A 14,770-nucleotide genomic window follows, 5' to 3' on the forward strand; every position below is an offset into this window, starting at 1 on the left:
TCTTTCAGATAACCTTTCAGATTGTTTCTCTTCTACAGCTGTGGCTGAAGACACTGATGGATTTTGGCAGTTAAGATGCAGAGCCTATCAGAGAACTAATTTTGGAAATAAAACTTCATTTTGGCCTTTTAGAAGCTGTTAAGCATTATGAATATGGGCCTTTTTAGACTTACTGTCATGTAAACAAATGCTGTTAAGACAGAATTTAACAAGAAACAAAAGTAATGAATACTCTGAATAAACTACTCTTAAATATTTAAATGTTTCATCTGTTGTCAGTATCAGCTGAAGGACTTCAGGCAGTGAATATAGAATCACTTGAGTAATTTACCTCATTAAAATAGTTGGGAAAATTCTGGTTTAGGTCAAAATACTAAATTTATTGAAGTTTCAGAGTCTCTCATCTCCCCGCTCGATGGTATTTCCTCTCTGATTTGGGCATGTGGCATGTTAAGTTTTACTCTCTCCAACCAAGTATTGAAGCTTTTTCTTCCTGGTCCAACATTTTTGAGGTAACAAAGGCTTCTGTGCTAGCAACCACAAATAATTCATCATAAAACAGTATTATTATGTAAGCTGTTAACCTACATCTTCTTGCAAGAAATGGCAGATGAGAAACTCTTTTTGCATTACACTCGCAGTGATAAGGATTTGTGTTCTTTCAGAGCGAGCAAAGCGTGTGCTGCTCTGTCTTCATTGTTTTGATGGGAGTTTTTTTAACTATCTTGAGTGAGAGTAGAACTGTAGTTCAAGGTTGTGGGGCAAAAGCATGAATTTAATTTCCAAGTGCTTTTTAAGAATAGACATTAAGATCTTCAAACTTGCAGTGTTTAGTAGAACTGTAGTTACTTGCTTTGCCTGTAAAATGTCAACCTGGCTGTCTGGGGCTCGTGTGTTAATTAGCAAAGTGAGGCAGTGAAATTTCAAGTGTTCCCAGCAGCTCTGTCAGACGCTTCAGATCTTGAAACTACTGCTTAAGACACTGACAAGTGAGATGTTCATCGTTTGTCATGTGAACAGATCAATTAGAAAGGAAAGGCTGCTGAAGTACTAATTGTGTGTCTGGGTAACTGAAACGCTAAAATTCTTTCCTTGGCTCTAAGCTCCAACATAAACAATTCATGGTCAGGTTGCCAATGCTGAAAAGTTATGACTCTGCATTTCAGTCTTGTGCATAGGAATTAAAAAACTCTGTTTCCCAGTCCACTGAGTTAAAATGGGAAAAACCCCTTCTCTGTATGGTTACAGCTCCAAGTTTTCTTATTACTTGCATGTAAAGTTTGCTTGATGCAGAGAAAAGTCACTGAATCACAGCTTTTCTAAAAGAGAGCTTACTTTTCATGGAAACACTTTACTCTTTAAAATTTAGGTTTGTAATTAATACCTACATTGGCTATACTTAGAATACTGCTGGGAGAATCAGCCTGTTGAAATAATGATGCTCAATCATAGTGAACATGGAGAACTGCCTCTTAAGCAGTGGGAACAGTCCACAGCACATCATGAGACTGTTGGCATTTGCTAGTAAGGATGGTGCATTCTCTTACCTTCACAGCTTTATACTACATTCCTTAATGGGTTTCTGTCTTTTAAAGGATCTATTAAACGAGAGAAAAGCAAGTGTGAACTTGCCTGTATATTAAAATGACTGGCCAGCAGTGGCTGGCATGGCTGGTGGGACAGTGGGAAGCTGGAGAAGAGATGGAGTCTGGGAAAAAACCCTCCTGTGGGTTGGGTGGATGGTGGAGATACTCCTGTGTAAGAGCTGGTGGCTGGTGTTTGATGAGAAAGGGGAGCCTATCTGGATACTGGGTGGTGATGATGCGAGACTAACAGCTTAAAAACACTTTCAGGAAGGTGACACCACTTCTCCCTGTGCTGTCAGAAGAGCTACAGGAGCTCGAAGTTGTTTCAGTGCCCTGGGCAGAGGCTGTGCTGGGATGGAATTGATAAAAGTAACAGCCTTGTCTCGGGGTTGGGCTGTTAGAGACTAATCCCTAAGTAAGCATCTTATTTCCTTATTTGAGACATTGAGGATCATGGGACAAAATCAGTTTCAGCCCACAAGGCTCACATTTATAGCAGTCAGAGTAAACATGCCACTGTATCCTGGAAAAATGGAATAATTGTTATGCCATGTCACCAGATCTGTCAACAACTTTATGCCTGTAAAAACTGTTATGACCTTAGAATTGCACTGTGTGCATATATATCTTAATTTTTATATAACAATAGACACATAAAATCAATTCTTGTACAAACTGAGGCATCTTTGTCATCTTTTTTGGACATAAAAGTGGCGTGTTTTCATAGAATCACATTTTTTCTCCAGAGAAATGTGGAGATGCAAAGAAGTTTTATATTGAAGTCATCTGAAACCTCTTTGCATTGTAGGCAAAGTGAACCCATAGATACCTTCAGCAATTTGTTTCTTTTTTGCCCTTTGGAGAAGACAAACTGATGCTGCGAGCAGTGAGTTGGAAAAGGGTTTTGAAATCTCAGAAAAGTCCAGTTGTGCCTAGATTTAATGTACACTATGAATGTGTCTTCTTTTTGGGGAGTTTTCTTTTTCCTTCCCTTTATCAGCATCACAAACCATTCCCAATTTTCAGTGATATGGTTCCCCAAAAGAAATACTAAATTCTGCTGTGAAGTGTCCTGTCACCTGGGACTGACTTTGAGGTACTGACTGCCTGCACTTTTCTGCACTTTTCAAGGCAATCTCTGTAACCAATCAAGCCAGAGAAGAGCCAAAGTCTGCCTTAGGTTGCTTTGGGAACACAGGAAGAAACTCAACAATTCTCATCCTTCGACCTCTTACACTTTGGAATAGAAGAAGACACAAAATCCACACTGGAAAGGGTCAGGGCAAGACAAGAGGTGAAAACGCCCTCTGAGGAGCTTGAATTGTGATTTCTTTTATGTGCCCTCCCAGAGGTTTGGGGAGGGTAAATAATTTAACTTTGAAAAAATTAGGAAAGTCTCACCCACCACTTAGGGCACCCCTGCAGCAGCATTTTATTAGTGTGAATAAAAATTAGGTTTTTGTTTGGTTCACAGCTTTTTACTATAGTTGTTTTTCGGTTGAGTCACTGCCTGTAAATATCATCCAAGGAAAAGCTGAGATATGTTTGTCTTGGGTATGGGTGGGGAACACTTATGGCTGTCAGTCAGACTTGAGTGTTTTCACTTAAAAGGTTATTACAGCATCTGTTAAATGCAGTGCTGAATATTAGGAATTTATATTAGTCCTGCACAAAACTATTCTGACTCTGCTAGCACTCACTGGACAAACAAAAAGGAGGTTTGTCTCAAACTACACAAACATTCTGAGAAAATGGCTTTCTCTCTGAATTCTGCTTAAAAATGAATGGTTCTGTCTAGCTTGCTGTTGTTAATTTTAACTTTTAATGTATCTGTGCATCTTAAAAGCATCTGGCCTGGGACACACCAGCAACAGAAGCAGTCTCCTTGGAAGAGTCTTTGTGCACCGTACAGGTTTCTCACAGGAGCAGATGCTGTGCAGTGGGGTCAGACTTTCATATACAGAGAACGGCAGGTTGGTTCTCTGAAGTGTTTGAGTGTGTACAAGTTTTTAAAGGACAGTTTTACTCACAGGGAAGAATTTAAAAAAAAAAAATCTATTAATGCTCTAAAATTACTTTCCAGCTGTAGTATGCTGTGACCAGGTGTAAAGCCTTGAATTGCCACTCTGTTCAAGCAGGCAGTATAATTTTAGTTGTCCAAGAGTGTTAAAGAGCATTCTAGTGTCCTGTAGCTGGCCCTTATTTTTGGGTACTACTGAGACCACCAGATGCTTTGACAGCTGAAGGTATCATTCCTCTAGAGGAAAGCTGGGACATCATCTAGTTCTCAAACAGTACAGGTTTTCTGTAATAGAAGTGAAATTAAACTGTACTAAGTGAAATACAAGACACGGGGATTGATTACAGCAGTTTTGTTGTTGAGGGTTGGGGATGACCCACTCAGAACTGAAAAAAATTGTGTACTGAGAGATCCCGTGACAGGTTATCAGCTGCCATCTCCGTTCCTCTGCAGGGCAAGGAAATGTGATCTGTGTTGCCTGCGGGAAGAAAGAGAGAGAGAGAGATTAGTGTCTTAAACGGTCCTGGAAAAGCTCATAATGAATAAGAAGCGAGTGTCCAGAATCGTACTTCAAAGCAAGATAAATTCTAATTGCAATTGAGGCAGAGAAGGCTTATTAGGGCTATCAGGGGCGTGGAGCCTGTGTTTTGCAGGAAGAGAATGGATGTGACTGCTCTGTAACTACATGGATGTGTCGGGATTCCTGGTGGAACAAGCGATTCCTTTCAGTTCTGTTGCTGGAAACACACACAGTGTGCGTGGGCATGAAGAGGTGACAGGCTTGGGAAACTTCACTAGAGACACCTGTGGATTTCCGAGGACAGGTTTTTGCTGCCTTCTTGGTGAAACTAAAACATTTAAATTATAATTCTCCTGGAAGTAAACTTCTGATGATGTCATCAACACGAGATTAATTGTTTTAAAGTACTCTGATAGCTGGAAGTTGTGCTATTCTAGGAAACGCAACCAACTCTTAGTGGGAAGTGGTAAACTTCCTTGAAGAGAATGGGAATTGCTGATGGATGCCTGAGCTGTATGATCGTTACTATGATGCAGTACCGTGTTTTTTTGTTGAGATGACAAGTAGGGCCATTGCTTAGACAAGTGGTTTTGTGTATTTATCGACACTGCACATCTTCAGTCATCTTAACTCGATGTTTTGTTCAATTAAAAAACCAAAAGGCTTCCTGAGGCTGCAGGTCGGTGGCTGCCCTGCTGACACTGGTTGTAGTTAGCACTGATAAAGCCCTGATGAAGTGCTAGCATGTGTCCTTTCACTGCACTTTGAGGATGTTTGGGGGCACGACAACTTCGGTTACGAGACACATGGGCAGCCACAGAACAGGATTTTGTGGCCTGTGTGATACCAGAGCTCTCAACTCCGATCCTCACTAGTGATGCTCTGCCTTGAACAAAGCCAGGAAAGTTTCTCTGGGTCACTCTGGGCTAATGTTTACAGCTGACTTTCATTTTGTACTCACAGACACAGTCAAAATCATGCAAATATTGGAAAGGATGTTTATCATCAGCACAGTCCCTGTTGTTTGGTTGTCTTTAATGACCTCTAAGATCAGAGTCCAGCCTTTAACCCAGCATTGTAAAGGCCACCACTAAACCACATCCCCAAGTGCCATTTCTACATGTCTTTTAAATCCCTCCAGGCGTGGTGGCTCCACCGCTGCCCTGGAGCAGTCTGTTCTACTGCTTGATCACCCTTTCATTAAAGAAAATTTTCCTTATAGCCAACTAAATCTCTCCTGGTACAGCTTGAGGCCTTCTCCTCTTGTCCTACTGGTTGTTTAGTGGGAAAAGAGTCTGACCCACCTGGCTACAACCTCCTTTCAGGTAGCTTTAGAAAGCAATGAGGTCTTCCCTGAGCCTCCTTTTTTTCCCAGGCTAAATAACTTCAGCTCCCTCAGCCGGTTGTTGCAAGTCTTGTGCTCTGGCCCTTTCACCTACTGGGCTGAGATAAGGGCAGGGAGAGAGCTCATAATTTAATTGCCTACAGCACACTGCATGTTGAGCAGTTCTGGTGTTTACAGATATAAAAATGGATCTAGTAATCTGTAGACAAATACCTGTTTCAGGTAAGGGATAACTTAATGAGAATTCAGCTGCCTAGTACACAACGGAGTAATTTACTGTGCTCTGAAGCCTTTTTTAACTTTCAGCCTGTATCTTTATCAGTATATAGAAGTGCCTGTTTCAAGGGCTAAACGTTTTAGACACTTCAGCAAATCATTCCTCCAGCAGCGCATCCACTGACATCTCATTTCCGAATTTCTCCTGGACTGTGTGCTCCATAAGGAGGTAACAATTAATCTTTCTGTCAGACTCGCTGCATGTTTTGTTCACTCCACTTTCTTTGCATCCTTGAAAGAGGAGACTATGATTTTCTGTGTTCTGTCTTCCTCCTATCAGGCCCTCTTCCTACTGAAGTTGCCCTTTGACTTAATTTTTCAAGACACCCGGACTCTGTGTCCTTATCTGAAACACCATCCTGTCCAGGCAGGGCCAGGGGAAGAAACCCACAAGGTCCAGCAGAGCTCAGCTTGAATCCTGGACCCCTGCAGTGCCATGAGCTTCTCCTATTGCCCATGCTCCGTGTCTCTGAGGAGCAGCATCTTGCTTGGCTCTCAGTGGTGCTATAGGAGTCCAGATGGTCTACAGGAGAGCTTTGGGGGGGGTAGAGTTAAAACATCCCAGTGCTGGAGGAGGACTGTGGTGGATTGACTCTGGCTGGACACCAGGTGCCCACCAAAGCTGCTTTGTCACTCCCCTCCTCAGCTGGACAGGGCAGAGAAAATGTATTGAAAAGCTTGGCAAGGGCAGGGAGAGATCACTTACCAGTTGCTGTCAAGGGCAAAAAAAGACTTGGGAAATTTAGTTTTATTACCAATCAAACCAGAGTAGGATAGAGAGAAATAAAACCAAATCTTCCTCCTCATGGCAGGACTCCTCATGTTCTTCCCCTGCTCCACTGTGGGGTCCCTCCCAGCCCTGTAGCCCCTTCCCCACTACCAAAACTTTACCATGCAAACCCAGTACAAATACCAATTTTGCCATAGTGGCTGATGAACTTCTGTGTAGGTCCTCTCTCTGGAGAGGCAAGGCTTTGAGGAATTTTCGTTTCCCTCACTGATCTACTCCCTTATGTGCTGTTAGTTTCTAGGAGCTCAGTGATGGGCTCTGTAGCAGCAGCACCAGTTTGCCTCAGAAATCACTGCTCTTAAGTTTCAGGAGACTTACAGTCTTACTAATAAAACTTGCCATGAAAAAGAGGGGGATGGAACAATGTCAAAATAAAGTCTTTCTTAAAGCACCGTGCAGTTGGATTTTTTATTATTATTAAGGAGAACAGTTTTTAAAAGTCTGTTACCATGGCAGCAGAGCAGGCTGGCATCTCTGTAGTCAAAGCCCCAAGTCTTGTTTGACTATGATTAAAGTAACAGTGGTATTTCAGTTTGCTTGTCTTCAGAAGGAGGGTCTGTTTGATTGCACAGCAAACAGTATTGAGTTCATGATCTCTTTTGAAGCTGGGGTGGTCTGGTTAACACACTGTGGTTCCTCCAGCTCCCTGCCTGGCTCTTCAAGGGAGGGCAGAGGACAGAGTAGGAGTAATTCTTTTAAGGGCAAACTCGAGCTGAACAAGATACTGTGCCCCTGATGTTGGAGAGTATAATTCTCTACTGTGCTGCTGTCATCTGTTGTTTTATACACTATTGGTGTAAGAGAGAGTTTTGCCGGGACCCTGGTGCTTACAACTGATCGGATTTTAAGATCTGAAGCGTAGAATCATGACAGAGATGCCAACCCCTATCATTTATTAAAGTTGTTGGAAGGATGTTCTGAGGACAGAGAAAAAAAGGAGTTTTGAAATGAGATCTCCAGTACTTATCCAGGCACAGGGTTACAGCAACACTTCATGTGCTCATCGTACACAAAGTACAGAGCGGTGGAAGTTGCATTTATGACTTTTTCTCATATGTTCATGAAAAATGAAATTGAAACTACAAGCTTGTGGAGTGGGGGGGATGGTGGAAGCAAAGAAGGACTGTAATAGATCTGAACTTTTGTCCTAAGGATCTTAATGTAGCAGGAGCTGGGGACCAGGTTTGGCCAGTAGACAGATGCTGTGAGCTGTTGCTGGGTGAGCTGTGCACCCAGGTAAAAAATCAACCTGAGGTTTGAGACACACCTCTTCTTCTCGCTGTTGCTGTGCAGAGCTGGTGTGTGTGTGTGTGCTCTTTCAGTCTGTCACACCCCATCTGAGACAAAACCTTATTTCCGTGGCTCCTCTGATGTGCCGCTCTGGCACAGGCTGGCTCTTACCTGTTCAGAGGAGGAAGGCCACCTGATCCTGCCTCATAAACAGCTCAATAAAATGCTGATTTATCTGACCTCCAGGTGCAGCCTTTCTCACGGTCCAGGTCTTGAAGCCAGTCCGGGCATGTGCTTTGCTTAACAGACACAGGAGGTGGTCAGGAACGGGTATGCGCTTTGTAAACAAGTGTAGTGCTGAGATCAGAAGTAATGCCACTCAGAAGGAAAGATTTTTCTAGACAAACAACCACCTGTCTGTTGGTATTTCCTGCTTCAGCTTCTTTGTTGCCCTTGAACACGTCTCAGAAGGTTGTTCCACTGATGTAAATCGTGGACTCCCCTTTGCAGTCAATTTTCTTCTTCCTTGGCTGGTTAAACAGCACTGTATGCTCTGAAGAATACTTTGCTCTTTTACCAGTGCTTGAGGCAGTGCAATAGCTTAACTCAACAGCCTTTGTTTTTCAGAGTATTGTATTAGTGCCTGGGTCTTTGTTCTCTTCTTATGGAAGTGGGGATGTTGTGGGCCTTGCGAAGTTTGAACACTCCAGCTGGCCCCTTCACCCCGGTGTGCTGCTGTTTCATTACGGTTTGGGTGGTCATAATACCTCAATGTCACCCCTGTAGTGCCCTGTGCTTCAGGATTCCTCCAGGTATCTGGAGGGAAAACTGGCAAATCAGCATCCTGAAATCTAAGGTGAAGAGGAGAAATTACCTCTTCTGTTGAAAGGAAGTCATAAACCAGTGGATCTGTGCAGATAATGTCCCTGCATGCTAAGCAAGAAAGAACAGATAATAAATCAGTTCTGGACCAGCCTGAACTAGGGACATCTCAAAAAAATGTGTGTGTGTGTGTATATATATCTTCTCTAACCTGAAAAATTTGTAAACATTTATTGTAAGAATACCTGCATTACTGTCTGTCTATGGGCTTGGATTTTTTTATTTGTTTGTTTTTTAATGTGGGACATACAAGGTGGCTTTCTTTTCCCCAGATTTGTTTGTGCAGACTCTTGTTTCTACCCTTTAGAATGAAGCTGCCATATGTGACTTTTAATGTGTTGCCTAGATTAATTTTAAGGAGGCTTAAAAGACGCAGTTCTCAGTGAGAAGTGGCTTTCTTAAGAGCATGCTTTGTGTTGGCTTTGATCCTGTTTGTTACAGTGATCCTATTGTAGGGATAATCATAGAGAGGAGAAAAATTGGCGCCCTTATCATTTAAGATCATATAGGTTAGTCTTTAGTTAATTAGGAGCTGGAATGAAGCTCTCACAGTTTATAGTAACAGCGAGATTTGAAAACTACAACCTGAAGTGTGAGAAAAAAAAATAAAGGCATAAGATAATGCTTCCTATTCTAAAGAAAATATTTTGCTTGTGCTTAGTTGTTTCCTTGGAGTTATTAGACAGTCCAGCCCATCTGTAAACAATAATATTGACTGTTTTGGCACCAGACTTGGCTCAGATGTGTCTGCACGTGAGCAGGCTTGATTTCTGCTTTAGATGATAAAGAGTGTTGGGAATGGGGTAGAATGTCACGCTTGCTGTTAAGCCGCTCCTGGAAGCTCTAGTACTTCAGCTCGTTTTGATCTCTGTTTACACTTTTTTTTTTTTCCCTTTCTCTCTCTGTTTCCCTTTCCCCCCCCCCCATAAATCATCGGCTCCCCGCGCCCATCAACCTGCCGCGGCACCTGCACGGTGCCCTCCTTTCCAGTAAAGAGTCTAGACAGCAAATTCCCTGGTAGCGAATGCCATTTCGGATCGTTAGTGCCTTTTCGCTTTTTTTTTTTTTTTTTGGTGAGGGCTTTTTAGAAACTGCATTACCTCACCCGTCGGCCTGGAGATTGCGCAGCCCGCGCCGCTGATAGGGCTGCAGAGCCCCGCGCAGAGCCAATGGAGAACTTGGGCTTCAAACTCTTTAATGAGCAAAAAGAGCAGCGTCTCATTTAGGGCTCGATAGTTAATGTGGGATTTTTTTATTTTTTTTTTAAGTGTTACTTCTGAAAGACAAGCCACTTAACAATTATGTGCCGTATTGCTGACCGGTGAAGCTGAACAAATAGCTATTTACATTGACAGATCAGAGGAATGTGTAAGTGCATCGTGGTAACCTACATTTTCTGTGCCAAGAGATTTGCAGCTGACTGCCTGGGTGACTCACTCCTTGGATTAGGAGATGAGGTAATGCTTTTGAGATACAGGGTGATGTCATTCCTTTACCTGAGCTGCATGCCGATGCTAGTTGCTAGTACTTTCAAGGAAAGTCCCTTTGCTGCTTCTGATCTACCAGAGAATGAGCTGCATAATTTGAATAGGAGTTGATGTTATTATTAATGTCCTTCCAAAGCCTCTGGCTGAACTAATCTTTTGAAAACCAGATGTCACCACAAGTGGCCACAAATGGCTTTTGTTACACGTGGATGTGGGCACCTGCAAGTGGCACATTTGCATACCTTTCCCATTCTCCAAATAAAGTTATTTTGGTAAAAGGAGACCTTTGTGGTTATCAGGTGCAGTCCCTTGTCAGCACTGTGTCATGTAATCCCTCTTACAGATAGAGGAATATTAAAAGAAGGTGATTTTTTTCCCCCTGTTCTGTTTCTGTAGTGAAATACCGCATTTGTGATAGTAACCCAAATGTCTGGCTTGCACTTACTCACGGTCAGTTTAACCCCATCTGCTCCTGCCCTGGCATCGTCCTTCTCTGCAACAGCTCTTCCTGCTGCCTGTGCTCCCTTTCCCGATGTGTTCGCCCACAGCAGTTGCGTCTTTTCTCAGCCTTTCCTTCCCAATGTCACGCAGGACGTGCTGCTCCCACAGATGCCCTCGAGGCTGGGAGCACGGGCAGGTGATGGCAGGGCTGACCACAGGGTGTCATCTGTCCTCCACAGCTTATGGGAACCGAGGCTGTAATGGCTGAGCAGGCAGTGACCCACTGCCAGGGAAGTTCTGAAGGCATGATCTGATTTGATCCGTATCTTGGGAGCATTACAAGTGTGTGTTGCTGAGTGATCTTCACGTGGGCTGAGGGTTTGGGCTCGTATTCCTAGAAATGGCCAAAGTGTCTGTGTTGTTTGCTAGTGGAAAATGTCATAGTCAGGATCCTGGAGCAAAAGCTTTGGGACAAGGGAAAGGCTTACGGTGACGTGTGTCACACTGTCCCCAGAGCCCACAGTTGCCCACTGAGAGCCTTCCTTGCTCAACAGCAATTCCTGGGCGGTTTACACCACTGCCTCCTCTCTTCCCAAACTGATGGGATGGTCTGCAGCCCTTGGAGCGGGATATCTCATATTGCTGAAGGTGAGCACGAGCCTCCAAGCTGCTCTCAGGTGTATGGATCACATGCAGGAAGAAAACCTTACAGAGGGTTTATTAATGCAAGGTGACAGCTGCACAGGCCAAGAGTTGACACCAGAATTATCACGCATTTTTGAAAGAATGTATTAGAAAAACATTTTGTGACGTTACTCTTCTGTGATGAATGTTTTAACGAGGTACTCCACCATGGTTGCAGCAGCAACTTTGGCACTGGCATCTTTTGTTTTTGAAAGGGTTTTTTTCCAAAATCTACATGCCTTTTGTTTCTCAGGATCACAAGGCAGCTCCTGAATGTGAATGCTTATGTAAACCTTATTTGTTTGCTCTTTTTCCCCACTGATCAGGTGATTTTTACAAATGACCCCTCCCTGCCCCAGGAATTTTTCCTTTTTTTTTTTTTTTATTTATTTCTGTGTATATATATAGAGCTGTGTATGTTTATTTCTCCTCTCCAATGGTTGGCCTTAATGCAACATTTGTTGTATATCACAAATATCTCATTCAGTGTCTCTTCCAGGATACTTGGCTTTTTTTTGCCATAAGGTAAATATCTGGGAGGGAAAAAACACACCTCGTTTTGCTTTGTAAAGAGCTTCACAACGTACTCTCAGGGATTTGTTTTTATCATCACTTCAATTACACATTGTACTCCTGAGAGGAGTTTATATTTTAATTGTCAGTCATCGTGAGGCTTTTCAAAGTCAGAAGTAGGGGTGTTGAATCCTTTGGGGATCTTAAAAGTCACTAGCATTGTCGGGTAGCTCACCTGAATTTTCTCTGTGAATGAGGTGTGTCAAACAGTGTAAGGGGAGATATTAGTCATGACATGCACACATTTACAACATCTGCGGTTCCCTGCCTGTTTAGGTGAATCCCAACTTTGCTTAATGCTGTTTGCTCATCTGTGACCCAGTTAGAGGAATAAAAAGTCTCATGTTAGAATTTGAATCATGCAGAAGATGTGGTTCAAGATCCTCGCAGTGGTTCCAAGAAACCAGAAACCTTCTGCAGCTTTTGTATCCTTTGTAATACAAATATGTGCCTTGGAGTCTGAGTAGGAATATTTTGTTTGAAGTGACTAATATATGGGTACCAGAAGTAGCCTTTAAATCCTAATGTTTAAAGTATCTGAATCTAATGTAATTACATTGTAGGATACTGCCCAAATGGACAGAGGTTCTGAAAAAAGCATTAAAATCTTCCATGTTAATCCACATCCTCAATAGCTAAGATTATGTGGATTACACTTTCTCACTGTTCCTGATGGGCACAGCCAGTGTGGCTCCACAGTATTAGTTATGGTCCATCATGCTGATAATGAGTTTCTTAATAAGTCCCTTAGTACTCACTGACAATGACTCATACTTCCGAACCAGGATCTCCTTGAAAATCTCACTGTAATGGATGAAACGTCGTATCCCCATGAAGATTTTTTTTTTTTTTTTTTTTTTTAACATGTATGTTTAGCTAAAAGCCAGGCAGATTTTAAAGGAACAGTGTGCTTAAACGTAGATTCTGCGAAGTCAGATTTAACTGTCTGGAAAGGCAGAGGGGAAATGTGAGCTCTGATTTCAGTGATAATTGCTCTCCCTGCTTTACAGACCATTAGATATTCTGGAGCAGTCATTAATTGTAAAAACAGGCTCAGTTTTTCTTTTAAAATGCCACTGTCTTGAAACTATCATAAATAATCTGCAAAATTTAGCACTTTTACCAGTGGTTGTCTCTTGGAAAATGCTTCTGCCCACATCGTATTTTCTGCAGTTTGGATGAACTCTGACCTGTCAGCTGGTTGAGCTTTAAAATGTTTTGAAGAAGTGTCACACACTGAACTGTTTTTCAAATAAGAATAGCGAAATATGGATTTGATTTGAAGGCCTGAAAGTTTTCTGTCTTCAGTGTGACTTTGAAAAATAAGAGTCTGGGATACGAAACCATAAAATAGGGCACTGGAATATAATGAACTGGACTTGCTTCTACAGCATTTCTGTTTCCATTTGTGGTCTGTGTGTTTTGGTAAAATTGTGGTTAAATCATAGCTAACCTTCAGTTCAATTATTTTAGGTATTTGGAAATAAGATGATAATCCCTTCCTTGGATGGGGACCTTTTCCAGTGGGATCGGGATCGAGAGAGCATGGAAGCTGTTCCTTTCACGGTAGAATCTCTTTTGGAGTCATCCTACAAATTTGGCGAGGACGTGGTCCTGGTTGGGGGAAAGTCTTTGACGACCTATGGGCTGAGCTCCTACTCAGGGAAGGTAAGAGCCTGAAAAGTTGCCTTGTGTGTGTGTGTGTGTTTCAAGCACTGCCTTGCAAGCTCTTGTAACTCTTGAGATTTGAACTGTGGTACAGCTCAAGGGTACAACTTGCAGGGCACTAAAGGGCAGAGTCTGAGCTTCTTGGGCAACAGCTGCAGTGGGCTGGAGTAGGTGGCACGGCTGAGCCCCTCACTGCCACCTCCTCCTTCCTGGGAGCTGCTGCTGTGTCCCCTGTGCTGGCTTTAACCCTTGTCTCACCCTTTGCTCAGCTGATTTTTATTTTTTACTGGATTAGTTTTATGTTGGGTGAGCTGTAGGAAGGGGCTGGGGAGTCTCAGAGCCAGGACAAGGGAAGGGACAGGGGGTTTATGACCAGAGGCAAGTGGGAGGATAAGAGGGATGACCCCTTTCTACCAAGCTGGGAGAGGAGTTCACCTTTGTCATCTGACCCTGCTTGAAGTAGGCTTTGCCGTCCAGCTTACTGCATATCAGTTAAGGCTTTAAGTGTAATTTTTTTCATAACTAATTTCAGATTTTCTAAAACTAACGAGAAAAGAAGAACATTCAACTTAATCTAAAGTTTAAGACTTGTAGTTGTTGTCAGTGTGTTTACTATCTCTCAGAAGCAGCTCTTCTTAAATTGTAGAGTCATATGTAAAAGTTAAAAACTACTTGCTGTCTGACTGAAGGTGTTTTTCTTCTGGAACCCACTGGTTCAAAATTGTATGTCCTGAAAAAGCACAAATGGAAAAAAGGCTGGAAAAAGCCCAGGAATTAATTGCATTATTCAGAATCCTAGAACTGACATCCCTGTCCCCCTCTTTAATGTCAGATGTTGTTAAGGTGCTTGTAGATACTTTGTGTAGTGAAGAACAGACATTTGGTAAATGAGAAACATTGTAACATTTTGAAACAGGTTAAAAAATAGGTTCTGTTAAAAAAAATTTAAACTTCCCAATGTTTGTTTTCAGCAAAATCAGGATGGTTTTGGGTTTTTTTTTTCATTTTCACCATACATTTTGATGTAGAACACTTCTATGGTATCCAAACTTCCTAAGTGTGTTCAACTCCCTTTTCAAAATACAGTTGTCCATATAATGCAAATTCTGTTTGAGATTGGGACTGTTGCAAGGACTGTGTGATTGTGAGAGTTCAATAAGGTTTTCTTTCCCCTAAATAGCTGACAAGGCAAAGGGGAAAGGCTCCGTTGTTATTTTATACAAATCAATAGTACTTCATTTGAAGCTGATAGAGTTATGCTGAGACAA

The 14,770-nt window shown here is 42.4% G+C and overlaps 1 protein-coding gene across 1 annotated transcript in view; it reads left to right on the forward strand.

The window, feature by feature from the left end:
* EIF2AK3 (eukaryotic translation initiation factor 2 alpha kinase 3) overlaps nucleotides 1-14,770 on the forward strand; it is a 41,956-nt gene that overhangs the window by 7,756 nt on the left and 19,430 nt on the right. Inside the window, exons 2-3 of the mRNA XM_027902497.1 lie at nucleotides 2,932-2,937; nucleotides 13,308-13,502. Of these exons, the coding sequence (XP_027758298.1) occupies nucleotides 13,323-13,502 (180 nt within the window). The 5' untranslated portion in view covers nucleotides 2,932-2,937; nucleotides 13,308-13,322. The remainder of the gene's footprint in view (nucleotides 1-2,931; nucleotides 2,938-13,307; nucleotides 13,503-14,770) is intronic.

This window comes from Empidonax traillii, unplaced genomic scaffold, assembly GCF_003031625.1.
Source record: "Empidonax traillii isolate 1590-97213 ecotype Southwest subspecies unplaced genomic scaffold, ASM303162v1 scaffold882:size376633, whole genome shotgun sequence".
In the NCBI taxonomy this organism is placed as follows: domain Eukaryota; kingdom Metazoa; phylum Chordata; class Aves; order Passeriformes; family Tyrannidae; genus Empidonax; species Empidonax traillii.